At 36.0% G+C, this 21,906-nt stretch overlaps 1 protein-coding gene across 7 annotated transcripts in view; it reads left to right on the forward strand.

The window, feature by feature from the left end:
- CFAP91 (cilia and flagella associated protein 91) overlaps positions 1-21,906 on the forward strand; it is a 154,719-nt gene that overhangs the window by 12,181 nt on the left and 120,632 nt on the right. For all 7 annotated transcript variants that reach the window (XR_003432631.1, XM_027105662.1, XM_027105689.1 and 4 more), the window contains 5 exons: positions 1,139-1,215; positions 1,719-1,876; positions 2,856-2,939; positions 4,036-4,092; positions 18,006-18,187. Coding sequence is in view for 6 of the 7 variants with exons in the window: in XM_027105662.1 (XP_026961463.1) it covers positions 1,139-1,215; positions 1,719-1,876; positions 2,856-2,939; positions 4,036-4,092; positions 18,006-18,187 (558 nt within the window). In the remaining variant the exon portion in view is untranslated. The remainder of the gene's footprint in view (positions 1-1,138; positions 1,216-1,718; positions 1,877-2,855; positions 2,940-4,035; positions 4,093-18,005; positions 18,188-21,906) is intronic.

Genomic DNA, 21,906 nt, shown 5'->3' on the forward strand with positions numbered 1-21,906 from the left:
TCGAGTTGAGAAGTGATGGAAACTGGGCTGATTAGGAATGAAGAGACCGCATTTTATGGCCTCAAATTATAGGCTACTGAATTTGAAGACAGAATGAATGCACCTGTTTAAACAGAAGAATGACTATAGCTTCAACATCTCTGATATACTGGAAATAGTATAGGACAAAGTGAAATTTCTACATACTCTTATTTTAAATGATTTAAAAGAAATCACTGGGTCAGTGGTTGCAGTTGTGCTGTTCGTCTGCAGCTGGGTAACTGAGGAGTCATTAGGTTCTGGAAATTGACTTACATCATCTAAATTCAAAAGAGATTTATTTCTAAATCACAATACCAATTTAATAATTTCTGTGGAGAAATATATGTTACCAAGATGTCTAGGCTAGTTGGTCAGGGTATTTGTTTCTCAAGAGATGTCTACTTGATAAATCAAGTCTGTATCTGAAGATTGCTTGTGAACTTAATGTCAAATTGTTTGATTTTAAGGGGTAGTATAATCAGTCATGAATATTCTTTGTCACTTTAGAGATATATCTAACAAACCCATACTTATAGCAGCAGGGCAATCTTTTTTGAACTGGGAGAAATAACTTAGTCCCATCTTAAGAGGTGAATTCTAAAAATAGCTGATCTTCTTTATCTCTGATTAGAGAATGACATTTTCTTAGCCTGTTTACCAGTTATGGGTGATACACTGTTAAGAGTTTGTATCTCTCCTGTGAACTGAATATAGGAGATAGTGCCCAAAGTTATTGTTTCTTTCCCTCGGAAATGGGTGTTGTGTGTATATACATGGTCTTTCTTCTTGCAGTATTTCCAGGACTATCCAGACCCAGAAGGTGGTTTGTTCATAGGAGAGAAGAGAGCCTATTTAGGCTATGGTGCTTGAAAACATGTTCAGCCTTCTTTTTGCATTCTGATTCTATTAACTGACTTTGGAATACACAGAAAATAAATGCATCTCATAGACCCTCACTGGTGGTAGAGTAATAAGGCTATGAGCTGCTGCAGAGCTAGGCAATATCTAAGTTTTCTAATTTGTTTTCCAATTAAGAAATTATATTTCTTTACTATTATTCTCTGCCTAGGAGTAGATATGTTCTATTCCTTACACTACCTTATTGTTTATTTCACAGATCCATTGTTTATCGTGTCAAGTGAGAAAGAACACAACCAGGCAAATATTCAGGCCACCCTGATTCGAAGCAGACTGGTAGGTCTTATTCATCCACTAAGGTAGCCTAATGGACCTGAACCATCTAGTTTGGCTAACTGCGCTGATCAGATTGACTAATCACCAAATCTCCACTGGATTTTGTATTCTGCAGAAATTACTTTGCCACGATTACCAGGGGACAAAGTATCTTAATACTTGTGGCCCAGTGTGAGGATTAACTAACTAATAGTGAATAAAGGACCCATTATAACCTAAGTTATTTCAATGAGAAAAGTAATATATGCCTGTGTTGAAAGAGTTCAAATAGTACAAAAGCTTATATGGTATAAAATAAATGCTACCCTTAGCCCTCTTCACATAATCATCCATTAGCATCAGTTTCTTGAGTACCCTTCTAGAGATAGTCTATGCATATACCAATAGCAAATGTCATATACACTGTTTTGTGCCTTTAAAAAGTTTGCAGTAGTAAAATACTTCAGAAAATCTGATGATATAATTTTGTCCTTTTTCCCCCTGCCTTCCTGTCCTAACATTAGAGAAGGGTTCCCAGGTATAGAACCATGTTCAGTAGCCTGTTTCATTATCCAAGATATTCTGTATATTGGAGCAAGGCAGATCCTGTTCCATCATTCATCAGTCGGGACTGGAAGGGACATGAGGAGAGACACAAAGAAGCCCTCCGGAAACTTGCTGTGTAAGTGTCAGGTAGCTTCAGCTGCTACTCATGTTTTTAATGAATGCATTTTTCTTCTTAAAAATTTTATTTATTCATTCTGTATTATTTTAAAATATACAGGGACTTCCCTGGTGGTCCAGTGGTTAAGACTTCGCCTTCCAATGCAGGGGGTGCAGGTTCAATCCCTGGTCAGGGAACTAAGATCCCACATGCTTCGTGGCTAAAAAACCAAAACATAAAACAGAAGCAATATTGTAACAAATTCAATAAAGACTTTAAAAATGGTCCACATCAAAAAAAAAAAATCTTAAAAAAAAATGTACAGTTGTGATGTTATACCTAGACCAGTTGAGCTCAAATTCACATTCTTAAGCCCTTTGACCAAAACAAGCCTGATTCAGGAGCAATGGTTATAGGTTTATTGGTTAGTAGATGTTCTCCAAAGGTTGGAGTGCATATGTATATTAAGTGATAACTTACCACCAAAAATAGAAGTGAACGCGTTTGTTGTTTCTTTGATTCATCTTAGAAATTGCAAGTGTACTTTTCTGCTAGTATCCAAATACGCTTTTTGGACACTTGCAGCCAAGGCACCTTCAGAGACAGATCTCTTGAATTGCTTATTCTTTTAAGGAATATTTACAAATTCATACCTAGTAAATTTCTTTTAAAATGCTCCCTTACAGCCTAGACATAAAACTTCATTTTTTAAAATTTTGTAATTCTCATGTGCTATTAACTAAAAGTGAGTAGTTTCGTATGTGAGATTTCATAAGTCTACTCATTTATTAGCTTTCAGTTCCACTTGTTGGCTCCTGGTTTCCTGGCTCAGGGAAAGTAACTATTCTAGTCTGAGATGTAGAACAGTAAGATGCATGTTATAGAAGACTTTGCTCTCAGTCTGAGCTACCCTGTGTATCCTCTACTTTATAGACATATAAATATGAATTGGAAATTATATGTTAGACTTGAATAATGTTTTCCTGCTTCGTTTTAGAACTGACACTTCTTTTCCGATGCCTAAAGAAGTTTATGAAGATCCTGATGTTACTGGAAAGAATCACTATAAATATTTTGAAAGGTAGAAAATAGTTACTGTGAATATGAGCCCTAGTATTGTTAGAGACCACTTTGTAATAATGATAGCAGCTCTTATTTTTAAGTGCATGCAGTGTGCCAGGCATCACTTTATAAGTGCTTTACATATAATATCAATTTTCAGAACAGAAATATAGGATAAGATATATTATCCCCATTTTACCAGTAAGGAAGCTGAGACCAAGAGAGGAGAAGTAAATTGCTCAAGGTCACATAAATTAGCAAGTGGTAGAGTTGGGGTTCCAACTAAGTCTGCCTGGCATTAGAGGTCCTAATTGCAAATGAGAATGTATATTTGAGAACAAAATGAAGTTATCAAATGAAGTGAGATAGAGCAAAGACACCATGACAGCCATAGTGCAGGGGAAAGTGTTAAAAGAGGGCAGATAGGTGAAATTTGCTCTCTTTGTGTGAATGTTGCCAAAACCAACATGGTCAAAAGATTCACTTTGTTTCATTTGTGAGTAATACTCATGTGATAATCATACACTCAGATCAGATTAAAATAAGATGAGGATTTCCCTATAGGTCCTATCTGAGTTAGCAAAATAGTCTTGATGTTATATCTACATAAGCTCATTTGAGAAAAGTAAACTTGCAGTCCACATTATGCTGATTTTTTCAGAGAAATGTTAAATTCTTAACATACTATACTCAATTCCTAGACTTTTGGGGGGAAACTTTTTAAAGTAAATCATTGGGAATTTCAGAATATCTCAGGGAACTTGAGAAGTTGCTGGGGACTAATGACCAGCTGAAGCCCAAGTATAGGGCAGTTTCTCAGAGTATGGCTTGTTTCCCATCTTCAGAGAACACACTGGGATGTTTATTAAAAATGCAGATTCACTGGCTCTACCTTGTATCTACTGAATCTCCTGGGCTAGACCTGAGAATTTGAATTTTAAACAAGAATCTTCCCACTCCCCAGTGATTTTTGTGTATGCCAAAGTTTGAGAATTACTGATATATGAAGTATTCAAACTCACTGATTTCAAGGGACAAATATTAACAATGGAAGAAAGCTCAGAGAGCACACAATGCAAAAGTACCACACATTTGTGTTTTCCTTTCTCCCCCAGGCCTTTCCTTCCATTTTATCAACAGTTGCCATTCAATGTTGTTTTTGCATCAACCAGGTAAGTAACCATTATTTTAAAACTTTTTTTCCATTTTATTTTATTTATTATTTGCTTCCATATTTGTTTCTAGAGGATAGTTGACTAAATCAATTTTTTAAACTTCGGATCACTAACCATTAGAAGGTCTTCTAGTGGGTCATGAGCAGCATTTTAAAAAACAAAATAGAATAGAAAATAACCAAGAGCATCAGACATATTGAGGGTAGGTTTTTTTTTTTTTTTTTTTTCAGTACGCAGGCCTCTCGCTGTTGTGGCCTCTCCCGTTGCGGAGCACAGGCTCCGGACGCGCAGGCCCAGTGGCCATGGCTCACGGGCCCAGCCGCTCCGCGGCATGTGGGATCTTCCCGGACCGGGGCACGAACCCGTGTCCCCTGCATCGGCAGGCGGACTCTCAACCACTGCGCCACCAGGGAAGCCCTGCTTATAACTTTTGTTTTGAATAGATACATACATATGCTTATCTAACTTTTGCTATACACTTTCCCATGTCAATATAACTTAAAATTTCTATAGGAGAAAAAAATCCAAGGTATTCTTGAAATGAAACGGAAAAGAAACCTTTTTTAAGGTCTCAGATTTCTGAATAGAAAGTTAGATAGGGCTTGACTTTCAAACATGCATTTAAAGGATATGGTTACTCTTAATGATATAGCATCTTATGAATAGGATATATGTTATCAAAGGTCTGTAATCCTCAATATAAGTGCCAATTATTATTTTTTTAACATCTTTATTGGGGTATAATTGCTTTACAATGGTGTGTTAGTTTCTGCTTTATAACAAAGTGAATCAGTTATACATATACATATGTTCCCATATCTCTTCCCTCTTGCGTCTCCCTCCCTCCCACCCTCCCTATCCCACCCCTCCAGGCGGTCACAAAGCACCGAGCCGATTTCCCTGTGCCATGCAGCTGCTTCCCACTAGCTATCTACCTTACATTTGTTAGTGTATATATGTCCATGCCTCTCTCTCACTTTGTCACAGCTCACCCTTCCCCCTCCCCATATCCTCAAGTCCGTTCTCCAGTAGGTCTGTGTCTTTATTCCTGTCTTACCCCTAGGTTCTTCATGACATTTTTTTTTCTTAAATTCCATATATATGTGTTAGCATACGGTATTTGTCTTTCTCTTTCTGACTTACTTCACTCTGTATGACAGACTCTAGGTCTGTCTACCTCATTACAAATAGCTCAATTTCGTTTCTTTTTATGGCTGAGTAATATTCCATTGTATATATGTGCCACATCTTCTTTATCCATTCATCCGATGATGGGCACTTAGGTTGTGTCCATCTCCGGGCTATTGTAAATAGAGCTGCAATGAACATTTTGGTACATGACTCTTTTTGAATTTTGGTTTTCTCAGGGTATATGCCCAGTAGTGGGCTTGCTGGGTCATATGGTAGTTCTATTTGTAGTTTTTTAAGGAACCTCCATACTGTTCTCCATAGTGGCTGAACCAATTCACATTCCCACCAGCAGTGTAAGAGTGTTCCCTTTTCTCCACACCCTCTCCAGCATTTATTGTTTCTAGATTTTTTGATGATGGCCATTCTGACTGGTGTGAGATGATATCTCATTGTAGTTTTGATTTGCATTTCTCTAATGATTAATGATGTTGAGCATTCTTTCATGTGTTTGTTGGCAGTCTGTATATCTTCTTTGGAGAAATGTCTATTTAGGTCTTCTGACCATTTTTGGATTGGGTTGTTTGTTTTTTTGTTATTGAGCTGCATGAGCTGCTTGTAAATTTGGGAGATTAATCCTTTGTCAGTTGCTTCATTTGCAAATATTTCCTCCCATTCTGAGGGTTGTCTTTTGGTCTTGTTTATGGTTTCCTTTGCTGTGCAAAAGCTTTGAAGTTTCATTAGGTCCCATTTGTTTATTTTTGTTTTTATTTCCATTTCTCTAGGAGGTGGGTCAGAAAGGATCTTACTGTGATTTATGTCACAGAGTGTTCTGCCTATGTTTTCCTCTAAGAAACTATCAAACTCTTAGAGGAGAACATAGGCAGAACACTATGACATAAGTGCCAATTATGATTCCAGTTCCCCTCTAATTTTTTAAGACTGTATATGGATACCTTTGGCTCTTACATGGATGGAGGAAAGATCCTCTGCTGTCCTTCTAGACAGAGCAACTTTGTGTATTGTCACTTTACCTGGGGACAACTGCAGACTTGTTTTCTATGAAATGCTTTGTATGAGCAAAAGAGAAGCTATAAGACAGGTATCTCCCTATAGATACCTTTGGTAATTCTTTAAAAGCAGGCTCACTGGATCTCCTGCTCTGGAGGTCATAATCACATTAGGTCTAAAAATTGTTCAGTTGATTGTGGGGAGTTCTCAGGTCTACAGTGATGAACACTGGGCCCCTCCACTCCTTCCTAACTAATTGTGACGTAAGGGATAAAGATTTCCTTTGAGAGTTAAAGCATGACAGTTGACATTCTAGAAAGTTTCTTTCTCTCTCAGAAGTTTTAAAGAATGAATCAGTAACCGTCTGTGAAGTCAACTCTGGAATTCTGACAGCGTTGAGTTTCTGAGTGGTGAGGATAATTCTGACTTACGTTAGCAAGTATGGACTTGTCTGGGGACAGCTGGCCTTCTCCAGCCACACCCTTTCCATGGCTAGCTGTTGGAGCCTTTACTTTGGACTCTATGTAAGCATCTTGGTGAAGAGGATAAAAAGTAATATTTTTAAAATGTTCAATAGTGGTCTCCAGTTCCACATATAAGGTGCTTGGAAGTTGCTATTAACTGAAGATTTTAAAAACAGGCAAATACAGGGAGTAATAGCTACCCAGAACAGAGATTCATGAGTAGAAACTGCCCTGAGAACCATTCCTAGGTAGGAAAACCTGAACTATAATTGACAAGTTGCTGGAGATTCAGTGTGGAAAACTCTGAGAATGAAAAACTCCAGGAGGACCCAGTCATGGGGGCTCCCACAATTTTGTGATTTACCTCCAGGAACTCAACCAGGTTCTCACAGTAAATATTGGAGAAAAATTCCCCCATGCTTCTGGCAGGAGGAGGGAAAAAGGAACCACTTTGAAATATGCTAGAGCACTCTGTTCTTAACAAGGCCAGCTGTCAGGAGAAACTAGTGAACCAGAGCCTAACATGCTGGGGTATTATCAGAGCCTAACTGAGAGGGGAAGGAAATACCCAGCTTCAGTCCCCTTTTGCCATCCTGCCCCACCTAAGGGGGAAGGAAAACTGAAAAACACTTATGAAGCTCATAGTCCAGATGCATAGGCTCACTGAAAGAAAGACCTAATATATGAAAATAGAATGCTTTCCCCTCCCCCCACACCTTACCACCAAATTACTAAAGACCTATTTACAGTTTTTCTTACTCAGTACATCATGTGTAGCTGTAAGAAAAAAATTTACAAGGCACACTGAAAGGCAAAACCACAATTTGAAGAGACAGCATAAGCATCAGAACCAGACATGACAGGGATGTTGGAATTATCAGAAAAGGAATTTAAAACAACTGTGATGAACATGCTAAGGGCTCTGATGAGTGAAGTAGACTTCAAGCAAGATCAAATAGGCAATGTAAGCAAAGAGATGGAAATTCTAAGAAAGAAGTAAAAAAATAAAATGCTAGAGATCAAAAACACTGAAACAGAAATGAAGAATTCCTTTGATAGGCTTGTTAATAGACTGGACATAGCTGAGGAAAGAATTTGTGATCTAGAGGATATCCATACAAACTTCTAAAATTGAAAAGCAGCGAGAACAAAGACTGAAAAAAACAGAATATCCAAAACCTGTGGACAAATACAAAGGTATAGCATACGTATAATGGGAGTACCAAAAGGAGAAGAAAGAAAGGAACAGAAGAAATATTTGAAACAATAATGACTGAAAATTTCTCCAAATTAATGTCAGATATCAAACTACAGAGTCAGGAAGCTCAGAACATCAAGCAGGATAAATGTCAAAAAAGCTACACCAAGGCATATTATATTCAAACTAAAGAAAATCAGAGATAAGGAATAAATTCTGACAGAAGCCAGAGTACAAAATTACCTCACCTATAGAGGAGCAAAAATAAGAATTACATCTGACTTCTCAGAAACCATGCAAGCAAGAAGAGAGAGAAGTGAAAATTTAAAGTGTTGAGAGAAAAAAAATCAACCTAGAATTCTGTATCCTGCAAAATTATCCTTCAGAAATGAAAGCAAAATAAAGACCTTCTCAGACAAACAAAAATTGAGGGAATCTTGCCATTTGTTGCAAGAAATGTTAGAAGTTCTTTAGAGAGAAGGGAAATAATATAGGTCAGAAACTTGGATCTACATAAAGAAAACAAGGGCATCAAAGACAGAATAAATGAAGGTGAAATAAAAACTTTTATTTTTTAACAGTTTATTCAAAATAATAAGACCACCAGGGCAGAAATAGAGACACAGATGTAGAAAATGGATGTGTGGACACAGGGGGGAAGGGGAGGGTAGGATGAATTGGGAGATTAGGTTTGACATAAATACACTGCCATATGTAAAACAGATAGCTAGTGGGAACCTGCAGTATAGTACAGGGAGCTCAGCTCAGTGCTCTGTGATGACCTAGATGGGCGGCGTGGGGGGAGGTGGGAGGGAGGTCCAGGAGGGAGGTCCAAGAGGGAGGAGATATATATATACAGATAGCTGATTCACTTTGTTGTACAGCAGAAACTAACACAACATTGTAAAGCAATTATACTCCAATTAAAAAAAAAAGGAAGACAGTGGAAGACAAATGGTGGGCAGTTTGTTTTTCCTCTTTGACTAATTATTAAAGGAACCTATTCGGAAAAATAATTAATAATAATAAGAGCAACAATGTATTTGATTATGTATGCTCATGAATATATCATGTATATGCTTATATATAAGTGAAATGAATGACAGCAATAATAAAAGATGAAAGGGAGGAATGAGGATTATTTTGTTATTATAAGGTACTTACACTGCTTGAAAAGTGATATAGTGTTATTTAAAAGTGGACTTGGATTAGTTGTAAATGTATATTGTAAACTCTGGGACAATCACTAAAAAAGTAAAAAATAAAGGGAAGTATAACTGATATGCTAATAAAGAAGTGAAAATGGAATCATATAAAATGTGGTTAAAACTACAGAAAGACAGAAAAAGGGTGGAAGATAAAATAGGAACAAAGAACAAGTGCAACAAATAGATATGGTAGATATTAATCCAACTATCAATAATCACTTTGGCCATCAGGGGTCTAAATGAACCAATTAAAAGACAGATATTGTTAAAGTGGATCAAAAAACAAGAACCAATTATATGTTGTCAATAAAAAACCTACTTTAAGTATAAAGACACATATAGATTAAAAGTAAATGGATAGATTAGAACAGAATAGAGAGCCCAGAAAAAAACTCATGTGTTTATGGTCAGTTAATCTATGACAAAGGAGGCAAGAATATACAATGTAGAAAAGACAGCCTCTTCAATAAGTGGTGCTGGCAATACTGGACAGCTACATGTAAAAGAATGAAATCAGAACATTCTCCAACACCATATACGAAAATAAACTCATAGACCTAAATATAAGACCTGAAGCCATAAAACTCCTGGAAGAAAACATAGGAAGAACACTCTTTGACATAAATTGTAGCAATATTTTTTTGGAGCAGTCTCCTAAAGCAAAGGAAATAAAAGCAAAAATAAACAAATGGGACCTAATTAAACTTAAAAGCTTTTGCACAGCAAGGAAAACCATCAACAAAATGAAAAGATAGCCTACTGAATGGGAGAAAATATTTGCAAATGATATGACCGATAAGGGGTTAATATACAAAATATATAAACAGCCCATACAACTCAACATCAAAAAAACCCAAGCAACCCAATTAAAAATGTGCAAAAGACCTGAATGTCTATTTCTCCAAAGAGGACATGCAGATGGTCAACATGAACGTGAAAAGATGTTCAACATTGCTAATCATCAGGAAAATGCACATCAAAACCACGATGAGATATTATCTCATACCTGTCAGAATGGCTATCATCAAAAAGAACACAAATAACAAACGTTAGCAAGGTGGAGAAAAGGGAACCCTCCTACGCTGTTAGTGGGAATGTACATTGGTGCAGCCACTGTGGAAAACAGTAGGGAGGTTTCTCAGAAAACTAAAAATAGAACCACCTTATGACCCAGCAATTCCATTCCTGGATATATATCCAAAAAAAACAAAATCACTATTTTGAAAAGATACATGCACCCCAATGTTCATAGCAGCATTGCTTACAATTGCCAAAATATGGAAGCAGTTCAAGCATCCATCAACAGATGAATGGATAAAGAAAATGTGGTATGTATATATATATATATATATATATATATACACACACACACACACATACAATGGAATACCACTCAGCCATAAAAAAGAATGAAAATTACCACTTGCAACAACATGCATGGACTTGGAGGGTATTATCCTAAGTGAAGTTAGTCAGACAGAGAAAGAGAAATACTGTATTATATCACTTATGTGTGGAATCTAAAAAGTACAACAAACTAGTCAATATAAGAAAAAAGAAACAGACTCACAGATATAGAGACCAAGCTAGTGGTTACCAGTGGGGAGAAGGAAAGGGGGAGGGGCAATATAGGAATAAGGGATTAAGAGGTATAAACCATTATGTATAAAATAAGCTACGAGTATATATTGTACAACACGGAATATAGCCAAGATTTTATAATAACTATAAATGGAGTATAACCTTTAAAATTTGTGAAATACTGTATAGTACACCTGTAACATATAATATTACACATCAACTACGCTTCAATTAAAAAATGTAAAAAAAAAGAACAAAAGTAAATGGATAGAGAAAACTATAGCATGCTAACACTGAAAGAAAGCAACAGTAGCTATAATAATTTCAGACAGAGCAGACTTCAAAGCAAGGAAAATTATCAGGGATAAAGAGAGGCATTACATAATGATACAGAAGTCAGTTCTCCAAGAAGACATAATAATCCTTAATGTATATGTGCCTGATGACAGTGTGAAACTACATGTGGCAAAAAGTAATAGAATTACAAGGAGAAGTAGATGAATCCACTATCACCTCCTGTTGGAAATGGATACATTTAGCAGGCAGAAAATCAGTAAGGCCCTAGTTGAACTTAACAATACCATTAATCAGTTGTATATAATTGGTATCTATAGACTATTTATTCAGCAACAGCAGAATACACATTCTTCTCAAGTTCACATGAAACATTCACCAAGATAGCCACATTCTGGGCCATAAAACACACTTTAATAAATGTAAAAGCATAGAAATAATACAATGTCTGCTCTCAGACCATAGTGGTATTAAACTGGAAATTAAGAACAGAGAGAGAACTGAAAATCCCCAAATATATGGATATTAAACAATATATTTCTAAATAACATTGGATAAAAAAAGATATGGGAAATTTTAAAATATTTTAAACTAAATGAAAATGACAATATAAATTATAAAAATTTGTGCAATGCAATGGAAGCAGTGCTTAGTGGGAAATTTATAGCATTGAATGCATGTATTACAAAAGAAGAAAGATCTAAATCAATCATCTAAGCTTCCACCTTGAGAAACTAGAAAAAGAAGAGCAAATTATATCCAAAGCAAGCAGAAGAAAAGCAGTAATAAGAATTAGAGCATAAATCAATGGAATTTTTTTTTCAAGTGTATGGAGAGTGTGCGCCATGTACTTTCTTAAAAATTTTTATTTATTTATTTTGGTTGTGCCGGGTCTTAGTTGCAGCTTGTGGGCTCCTTAGTTGCGGCTCATGGGCTCCTTTAGTTGCGGCATGTGTGCTCCTTAGTTGCTTCTTGCAGGATCCTTAGTTATGGCATGCGAACTCTTAGTTGCGGCATGCATGTGGAATCTAGTTCCCTGACCAGGGATCGGACCTACATCCCCTGCATTGGGAGGTGGATTCTCAACCACTGTGCCACCAGGGAAGTCCCATAAATCAACAGAATTGATCAAGGAAATTGATAGAGAAAATAAGTGAAACCACAAAGTTCCTTGAAAAGATCACTAAAACTGATAAGCCTCAAGTGAGGCTAACTAAGAAAAAAGAGAGGACACAAATTATTAATATCAGATATGAAAAAGAATTCCCTTTTCAGAAATGAAAAAGGATCACTGCAGATCCCATGGCATTAAAAAGATAATTAAGGAATATTGTGAATAACTCTATGCCTACAAATTGGATATTCTAGATGAAAAGGACTAGTTACTTGAAAGGCAATTTGCCAGAACTCACACAAGAAGAAACAGAAAATCTGAAAAGGCCTATACTATTATTAACAAATTTTTGAATCAGTAATTAATAACTTTCTAAAACATAAAGCACCAGGCCCAGATGGGTCTGCTGGTGAATTCTACCAAACATTTAAGGAAGAAGTTATACCATTCTCTGCAGTCTCTTTCAGATAATAGAAGCTAACTCATTCTTTGAGGCCAGCATTACTCTAATACCAAAACCAGGCAAAGACATTAAAAGAAAGCTACAAACCAACATCTCTCATGAATGTAGGCATGAAAATCCTCAACAAAATATTAGCAAATCAAATCCAACAATGTATGAAAAGAGTTATACACTGCAACGAAGTGGGATTTATCCCAGGTATGCAAGGCTGATTCTGCATTTGAAAATCAGTTAATATGCATCACATCAACAGGCTGAAAAAGAAAAATCACATGATCATATTACTAGAGGCCAGAAAAAGTATTTGACAATATCCAATACTCATTCATGATTAAAACTCTCAGTTAACTTGGATTAGAAAAGAATGTCCTCAACTTTATAAAGAATGTGTACCAAAAACTTACATCACACTTAATGGTGAGAAACTCAAAGCTTTTCCACTAAGATCAGGAAAAAGGCAAGGATGTCGCCTCTCATCACTCCCTTTCAATATCATACTGGAAGTCCTAGCTAATTCAATAAGACAAGAAGAAGAAATAAAAGGTATCCAGTTTGGCTTCCCTGGTGGCGCCGTGGTTGAGAGTCCGCCTGCAGTTGCAGGGGACGCAGGTTCATGCCCTGGTCCGGGAAGATCCCACATGCCGCGGAGCGGCTGGGCCCATGAGCCATGGCTGCTGAGCCTGCGCGTCTGGAGCCTGTGCTCTGCAACGGGAGTGGCCACAACAGTGAGAGGCCTGCATACCGCAAAAAAAAAAAAAAAAAAAAGTATACAATTTGGAAAGGAAGAAATAAAACTGTCTTTTAGCAGGAGACATATTCATCTATGTAGAAAATCTAAAAGAAATTACTGAAAAAAAAAGAAAACCTCTCCTGGAACTAATAAGTGATTATAGCAAGGTTGTAGGATATAAGGTTAGTATACAAAAGTCAGCTGCTTTCCTATATACCTATATAGAACAAGGGGAATTTGAAATATAAAACACAGTGCCATTTACATTAGCATCGACAAATGAAATACTTAAATATAAATTTAATAAAATATACACAAGATCTATTTGAGGAAAACTGCAAAACTTTGATGAAAGAAATCAAAGAACAACTAAATAAATGAAGAAATATTCCATGTTCATGGATAGGAAGACTCAATAGTGTCAATATGTCAGTTCTTCCCAATTTGATTTACAGAGTCCATGTAATCTCAATCAAAATCCCTGCAAGTTATTTTGTGGATATTGACAAAGTAATTCTAAAGCTTATATGAAGAGGCAAAAAACTCAGAATAAGCAGCACAATATTGAAGGAGAAGAACAAAGTTGGAGGACTGACACGGCCTGACTTCAAGACCTACTGTAAAACTTTTATAATCATGAAAGTGTGGTATTATGGAAAGAATAGACAAATAGATGAATGAAATAGAATAGAGAGCCCAGAAATAGACCCACATAAATATAATCAACTAATCTTTGACAAAAAGAACAGATAATACAGTGGAGTCTTTTTAAACAAATGATGCTGGAACAACTGAACATCTACATGCAAAAAAATGAATTTAGGCATAAGCCTTACACCCTTCACAAAATTAACTCAAAATGATCACAGACTTAAATGTAGAATACAAAAACATAAAACTCTTAAAAGATTACATAGGAAAAAAACCTAGATGACCTTGGGTATGGTGATGACTTTTTAGATACAACACCAAAGTCATGATCCATTAAAGAAATAATGGAAAATCTGGACTTCATTGAAATTTAAAACTTCTGCTCTACAGAAGACAATGTCAGTAGAATGAGAAGACAAGTCACAGACTAGGAGAAAATATTTGCAAAAGACATATCTGATAAAGGACTGTTATCCAAAATAATCAAAGAAGTCTGAAACTCAACAGTAAGAAAACAAAAAACCTGATTTTAAAAAAGGTCAAAGACCTTAACAGATACCTCACCAAAGAAGATATACAGATGGCAAATAAGGATATGAAAAGATGCTCCACATGATGTCATCAGGGAAATGCAAATTAAAATGAAATTCCGCTATACACCTGTTAGAATGGACAAAATCTGGAACACTAACACCACCAAGTGTGGAGCAGCAGGACCTTTCATTTTTGGTGGGAATTCAGAATGCTATAGCCACTTCAGAAGACAGTCTGGCAGTTTCTTACAAGACTAAACATACTCTTACCATATGATTTGGCAATCCTGCTCCTTGGTATTTACCCAAAGAGGTTGAAAACTTATCTCTACAGAAGAACCTGCTCACAGATGTTTATAGCAGTTTTATTCATAATTGCCAAAACTTGGAAGTAACCAAGATGTCCTTCAGTAGGTGAATGGATAAATAAACTATGGTACATTGAGACAATATAATATTATTCAGCACTAAAAAGAAATGAGCTTATCAAGTCATGAAAAGACATGGAAGAATCTTAAATGCATATAGTTAAGAGAAGGAAGCCAATCTGAAAAGGTTACATACTGTATGATTCCAGCTATATGACGTTCTGGAAAAGGCAAAACTATGGAGGTTATAAGAAGATCATTGGTTGCCAGGGGGTTGGGGGGAATGGGGAAAGGATGAATAGGAGCACAGAGGATTTTAAGGGTAGGGGAAATACTCTGTATGTTACTATAATGATGGATACACGTTATTATACATGTATACATAGACATATAAGGATTTGTCCATACCCATATAATGTACAACACCAAGAGTGAACCTTAATGTAAACTGTGGACTTTGGGAGACTGTGAATTGTCAATGGAGGTTCATCAATTGTAACAAAGCTACCACTCTGGTGAGTCATGTTGATAATGTGTTGGGCTATGCATGTGTGGGGCAGGGGGTATATGGGAAGTTTCTGTACCTCCTTCTCAATTTTGCTATGAACCTAAGATTGCTCTAAAATATTGCCTTTAAAAAATGCAGACATTCAATAGAGTTCATAATAACAAAACAAGATTTGCTAGCTTTATGAAGCTCCTCTTTGTGTGCAGTTCAGTTGGGGCTGGAAGGGAAAATCTAGAAGACTGTAGGTTTGGCAGACAGTACATGTTCCTGGTAGTGGCCCGTAGTAGAGGAGGAGGGGCCTGGATGGAGGGAATAGAGCAGCAGTGGCTGCTGTAAAGATACCAAAGCCAGACTAAGTAAGGCTGAGGATGGGATCCAGGACAAGGCAGGGCTCAAGCCAAGTAGGAAGCAGATATGGAGTCTTTCTGGCATTGGGTCCCGATCGAGGTTGGGCAGAGGTGGGAAAGAGATTTTTACTCTTTCTTATTCACATTTTGCTCTCCTCTAAAACCAACTGAAATGGAGAGAAAAAGAATAGGTTGGAGAAAAATAACAAGTTGGTTGGGAAAAATAACCAACAAGTTGGTTGTACTATTAAGTTGCATAGGACTTTTGTCAAAGTAGCATTCCTCCTTTGCATCCTATCCTCAGACCCACCTAGAAGGGTCCCAAGTCAGCAGAAAGCTTAGTCAGGGGGATTCCTCAGGCTTTACCATAATCCTAGAACATTTGATCAGATGGGTCAAATGTGAAATTATTTAATTTAGAAAACAATAATTTATTCTCTTGATTCAAGCTTACGGTGTTATAATATTCACATGATCTGTGATGATAAAGCTAATTTGAAGTTATTTCCTCAAGTAGAATTTTTATAGTAGCATACTTTCTGCTGAAAACTTAAGAAACTATATGTACGTACTTATATTGTCTACATGTGTTAGAAATTAATAGCAACTGCTGAAAAATGATTTCAATGCCTGTTAGAATTCAGCATTAAAAACAATTTAAAGTACTGTTCCATCACAGGTCGAAATGCCAAATAGACACTTCTTTCTAATTGGCTTGAAATGCATTTTTCTTTGAGTTAAGCTTTACATGCTGTGCTCATGTATAAGCACCTCCCCTTGCCTTTGACTTTTTCATAATGGAAATCTCTCTCTTTTTTTCCATTATTTATTGTTTGTGTAATTTAACCAATTCTTCAAAATGATATATTTTAAATGGAAATGGTTATATATTTTTTTCTTATTTTATAAGTAGTCTATATACAGGTTAAAAAAAAGTTAGAAAATTCGGAAGACTATAAACATGAAAAAAATTCTCTCTATAACCCTACTACCCAGAAATAATTGCTTTTATTATTGTGTATCCATCTAGGCATTTTTATGTGCCTAATAACACAGTCTTTAAAAACATAAAAATGTATTCCTAATGTACATACTGCTTTATAGTGTTCTTTTTTCTACTTTACTTTGGATCATAGACATTTTTGTTCATTCATAAATGTAGATTACATTGTAACTTTTAATAGCTGGATAAATTCCATTATGGATGTGCCATTGTTTAAAAAACAATTTTTCTACTGATGGTGATTAAGTTTGTAATTTTTTTTTTTAAAGTGTCACATGCGTAGATTGGGAAGGGTTTCCATGGAGTGTTGTTTAGTCAAAAAAGCAAGATGCAAAAACATATTTATAGTATGATTTCATGTTAGTCAAATGATAAAATAACACTATATTTGTGTATACTTGTGTCAGTGTAGAAAATAAGTGTGCCAAAAAATATGGAAGATATAATTCAAGGATACAACTGAGATACATACCCTAGATATTGGGTATATAGAGAAGGTACTGCTACAAGTGGATAAGGAAGAAAAAGGGATTGAGGGATGCAAACTCAAAAGCACAAGAAAACACCACTAAAACATTAAACCATATGTGCTGTCATACTTATTGTTTAAGAAATTATGTGTAAGGGTGAGCATATGTTTAAGTGAATTAAAAAAGTTTTTTTGTATTTAAAAATAGACAATAAAAAAACAAGGGTGAAAATAATGGGTCCAAGGTTGATGCCTAATGACTCCAGGTATAACCATGTTTTAAAAATAAAATTGGCCATTAAAAAAAGTTTTTTACCCTTATGAGACTTTATAAACACGTCTGCATATATCTTTGCACACTCATTGAATTATTTCCTACAATAAATTCCTAGGAGTACAGTTGCTGGGGCAAAAGGGTATTTTAAGGGTTTGATATATATTGATAAGTTACCTGTTAGTTAGGTTGCACCTATTTGTATTTCCATCAACAGTTTATGAGAATGTCTGTTTCTTCACAACTTCATTGATGCTAGGTACTTACACACTTTTAAATCATTGCTTAGTTATATAATAAAATAGCATCTTGCTGTTTTAATTTACTTTTCTGAGATTACTAGTTATGTTCATTATCTTTTCATATGATTGTTAGAAGTTTTACTTTTTGTTTTCTGGACTGTCCTTTACCCATTTCTCTGTGGCTATTTAACTGTCTTATTGATTCACAAGGGCATTTTATATAGAAAGACTGTTTAACTCTTTATCACATATGTTTCAAAACCTATTGATAGGTATAAAGTGATTGTATCAGGTTTTAATTTTTAAAATGATTTCCTCTTTTAGGGCAGAGCCATATACCTTTCCTCCTCCTTCCACTAAGTACCTCCCCATTCCTTCAAAGTATACTGTGGGCACTCAGACTGATTATCGCGATGCCGAAGTTCAAACAGACCCGTATTCTCCAGAATACGTAGTATGTCAGAATTCCATCCCTGAACTGCTGACCCTGGCTACTCTCACTTGGGGTGAGTTGGTAATTCTTTTGAATATTTGCAGATGACAGTCCTGATAACCACACGTGCTATTGAGTTCTTGGAAATGACACACATAGAGGCAACTGTGGTTTAAAGTATTGCTATTTAAAGCGTCTTGCTCAGTAGAGCTACTTCATAGACTCATACATTTTCTGATAAATTTGTTCAAAGGTATTTACGCCCTTTTCACTGTAAGGAGGCTTATTGTTCTTTTCCCCTGAAGCTGAGGTTATATTTCGGCTTAATTTTGTGGTTACTTTACTGACGACTCCCCTCCCTCTTCTCACTGTTTCTCCCAGTGAATCAGTTCTTTTTCACTGAGGCATTCATTACTCCTTCTTTACACATAAACCTTTCTTGAGTGTATAATACTGAATGCCTATTCCAACGTATGTAATAATATTATCTTTCTTTGCTAAAATATCTTGCAATTTATCAAGGCTCTCTTATGTACTTTATTTGATGATTTGGATGATTTCTTTTGATATTATCTCTGAAATGCTAATATCTTCCAGGCTCAGAAATTCACTCTCAGAGTATAGAAATTCACTCCAGTCTAGGCCCTTATTATGTGAAACTATAAAAATTAATAAGAGAAGGAACCTTTAGAAACTATTAGGCATTAGCTTATTGAACTCACTTGATTGTAGCTGGGAAACTGAGAACAAGAGAGGCTGACTCCTCTAAGGTCATGGAGATAGTTGGTACACTGTAATGATTTTTATTAAAATGAGATTACTTTTGTTTCCCCAATGTAATTAATTGCTGTGATCAATTCTGCATCACAGGCAAAGAAGATGTTCATATCTGAGTTCTAGTTTTGATTCTTGTTTCCTGGCCCACTTTATGAATCCAGATTAAGCATTCTTGACACCCACACTTTAAACCAGAGGCTCTAATTTCAGGCCTAGATGACAGGTTAAAAGTATGCTGAAATCTTTCCCTCTGCCCTGAGCACATAAAAGACATATTATAAAGATTAATAACCACACTTCAAGGAAGAAAATTTCCATAGTCTAAAAGTGGAGACTTCTTCCTAAAAGAAAGAAATAGCTGGGAACCTGTGATGGTAAGCAGGGACTCTGAATGGTGGGGAGCAGATCTGAGTTACCTGCTTAAACTAAAGGAGACAGAAACTTTTCTCCTGCCCACAGATAGGATTGAAGCCCAGTGCCTGCCAGTCTAAGCCAAGTGCTGCTATCTGGGGCCTTGGGCTTTACCTCTTGGTGTGACAAGGGCTTAGCGTTGAGCTGCAGGAGGACCAGAACCAGGACATCTAAAACAAGAAATCTGGGCAGGGGCTCAGAATGCTTCACTTGGTAAAAGGCCTAATCTGGAGTCCTGCCACTGGCAGCTCTGGGGTTGAAGTATCAATAAAACCCTCTATGAGTTAGGCCTACCTCCTCATTGGTGAGGCCCTGGGCAGAGGTTCAAATAGAGGCCCATATACTATTGATATATGCATAGATGTTTAAAAATTATAAATCAAGCCACTATCTGTTAGATAAAATATGTTCTATATTTTTCACAAATCTTTCTAAAAAGTTGAAAGGACAAATGTACATTTAAAATTCTTAGACTCTTTGGGATTGCATGCTGGAATGTGGCAGCAATGGGAGAGGCTGCCTAGTGGCCTGCCCTTTTCTCTGGCTCTGTTCAACATCACAAGGGGCCTGTCATGCATGTATATGATTGCCCCACCTTGCTTCTCCATTTTCTGTTTACACATCCTTGCAAACAGCTGCCACTTGGCTATGCCTTGGGCTTAAGGGTGAACACACAGCAGCATATAGTCTGCCCTCAGGAGTCTGAATCCTGGGAAGAGGCCCATGTAGGTTTTGTAAGTGGGCTTGGGGCAATTTATGCATGGAATTCGAGGCCCTCTAAGAGCAGGAGTACTCCAGGTGGGCATTTTGTAGTATTATCTTTAAAGTGCTGTGGGAAAATAATTTCAGATCTAGAATTCTTATACCAGCCAACCTGTTATTCAGTGAAGGTGAAATAAGGACACTTTCACAGGATAGGACATTTCATAGGCCTATCTCATAGGATATTGTAAAGATTAATTTAAATTCATTTATGTAATGTGCTTAGACCAGTGCTTAGTATGTAAATAAGCTTTCTATACATGTTAGCTATTAATCTGTAAAGGAAGAACAAAAGGACATACTTCAACAAGAGGAAAAATAAGCCCAAAAAGAAGAAGCAGTGTTTAAGAATATGATGAGCAAAAAAAGAGAAAAATATGTAATTAAAAATTTAAAGTGTTGAGTTTTTAAAAGTGATACTTAAAAAAAAAAAAAGAATGAAGCAAGTACTAAAACTCTAGATCAGGATTAGCAAACTATGGTCCATAGGCCAGTTTGGCCTATTGCCTTTTTTTATATGGCCTGCAAGTTAAGGATTTTTACATTTAAAAATGGATGGAAAAAACCTATTATGCGACATGTGAAAATTATTTGTACTATTTTGTGACTTGTGAAAATAATATGAAATTAAAATTCCAGTGACCCTAAAAAGGTTTTATTGGAATACAGCCAAACTTATTTGTTATGTAGTGTCCTTGCCTGCTTTTGCACTGCCATGCAGAATTGAGTAACTGAAAGAGACTGTGCGGCCCACAAAGCCTCATATATTTACTCACTGGCCTTTCACAGAGAAAGTTTGATGACCTCTGCTCTAGATCAGTCCTTTTCAGACTTTTGCATGAATAAGAATCATCTGGTGAGCTTGTTAAAACACTGATTCCTGGCCCCATCCCAGAGATTCTGATTTACTAGGTCTGAGAAAGGGTGGAGAATTTGCATTTCTACCAGGCTCTCAGATGCTGCTGCTACTGCTGGTTTAAGAACCACACTGAGTACTGGAGTTAAGAAGAAATAAGAATAAAGCATGCAAAAATTCTATTTTCTTTTGGAGAGAGAGCAATATTAATTAGCTTTAGACTTTATTAGAAAACTATGAGTGGAAATTTCTAGGTTAAAAAATTTATGTGTAACCTCTGGAAAAAAGAGAAGAAATATATCATTTCACAATTGGTAAAGGGGAAAAGGAGGAAACAACAGTAGAAATGGGGGAAAACGCAAAGAAAAAACACGATAAATAGAAAATGCATAGTAAAGTGTAGGGAAAATGTTCAAATATTTTAATAATCAAAATATATAATAAAAGTGACTTAAACTTGCCTATTAAAAAATTCTGGGATTGAATTCATTAAAACCCAGCAAAAACAGCTTGCTATTTAGAAAATAGCATTATAACTTTGAAAATAAAGGAGTGGAAAATATACTGAAAGCTGACCCAAAGAAAGCTGGTGTAACAATGTTAATATTAGACCAAAGTTAATCAGAAAACAGTAAAAGGGATAATGAAGAACATGAAATAGTTATAAAAGGAAAAACCCACCAGAAGTTATATCTGTTATGAATTTGAATTTACTCTGCATAGACTCAACATATAAAGCAAAACTGATTGAATCACAAGGAGAAATGGACAAATTCCTATTCACAGGGGAAGATTTTTTAATGCTCCTCTTTCAGATTAAGCTATCAAAAGTTAGGATTTAGGTGATTTGAACAAGATGATTAATGTATTTCACATAAAAGACTTTGCATGTGGTAAGCCATGGCGACACCTGCTATAGATCTGATTATGCATTAAGAAAATGTGGAAATAACTTGGCTGTAGCATTTCAAGGAAATAATTATGGT

This window comes from Aethalodelphis obliquidens, unplaced genomic scaffold (assembly GCF_003676395.1).
Source record: "Aethalodelphis obliquidens isolate GAN/ISIS:26980383/991018 unplaced genomic scaffold, ASM367639v1 scaffold1, whole genome shotgun sequence".
NCBI lineage: Eukaryota > Metazoa > Chordata > Mammalia > Artiodactyla > Delphinidae > Aethalodelphis > Aethalodelphis obliquidens.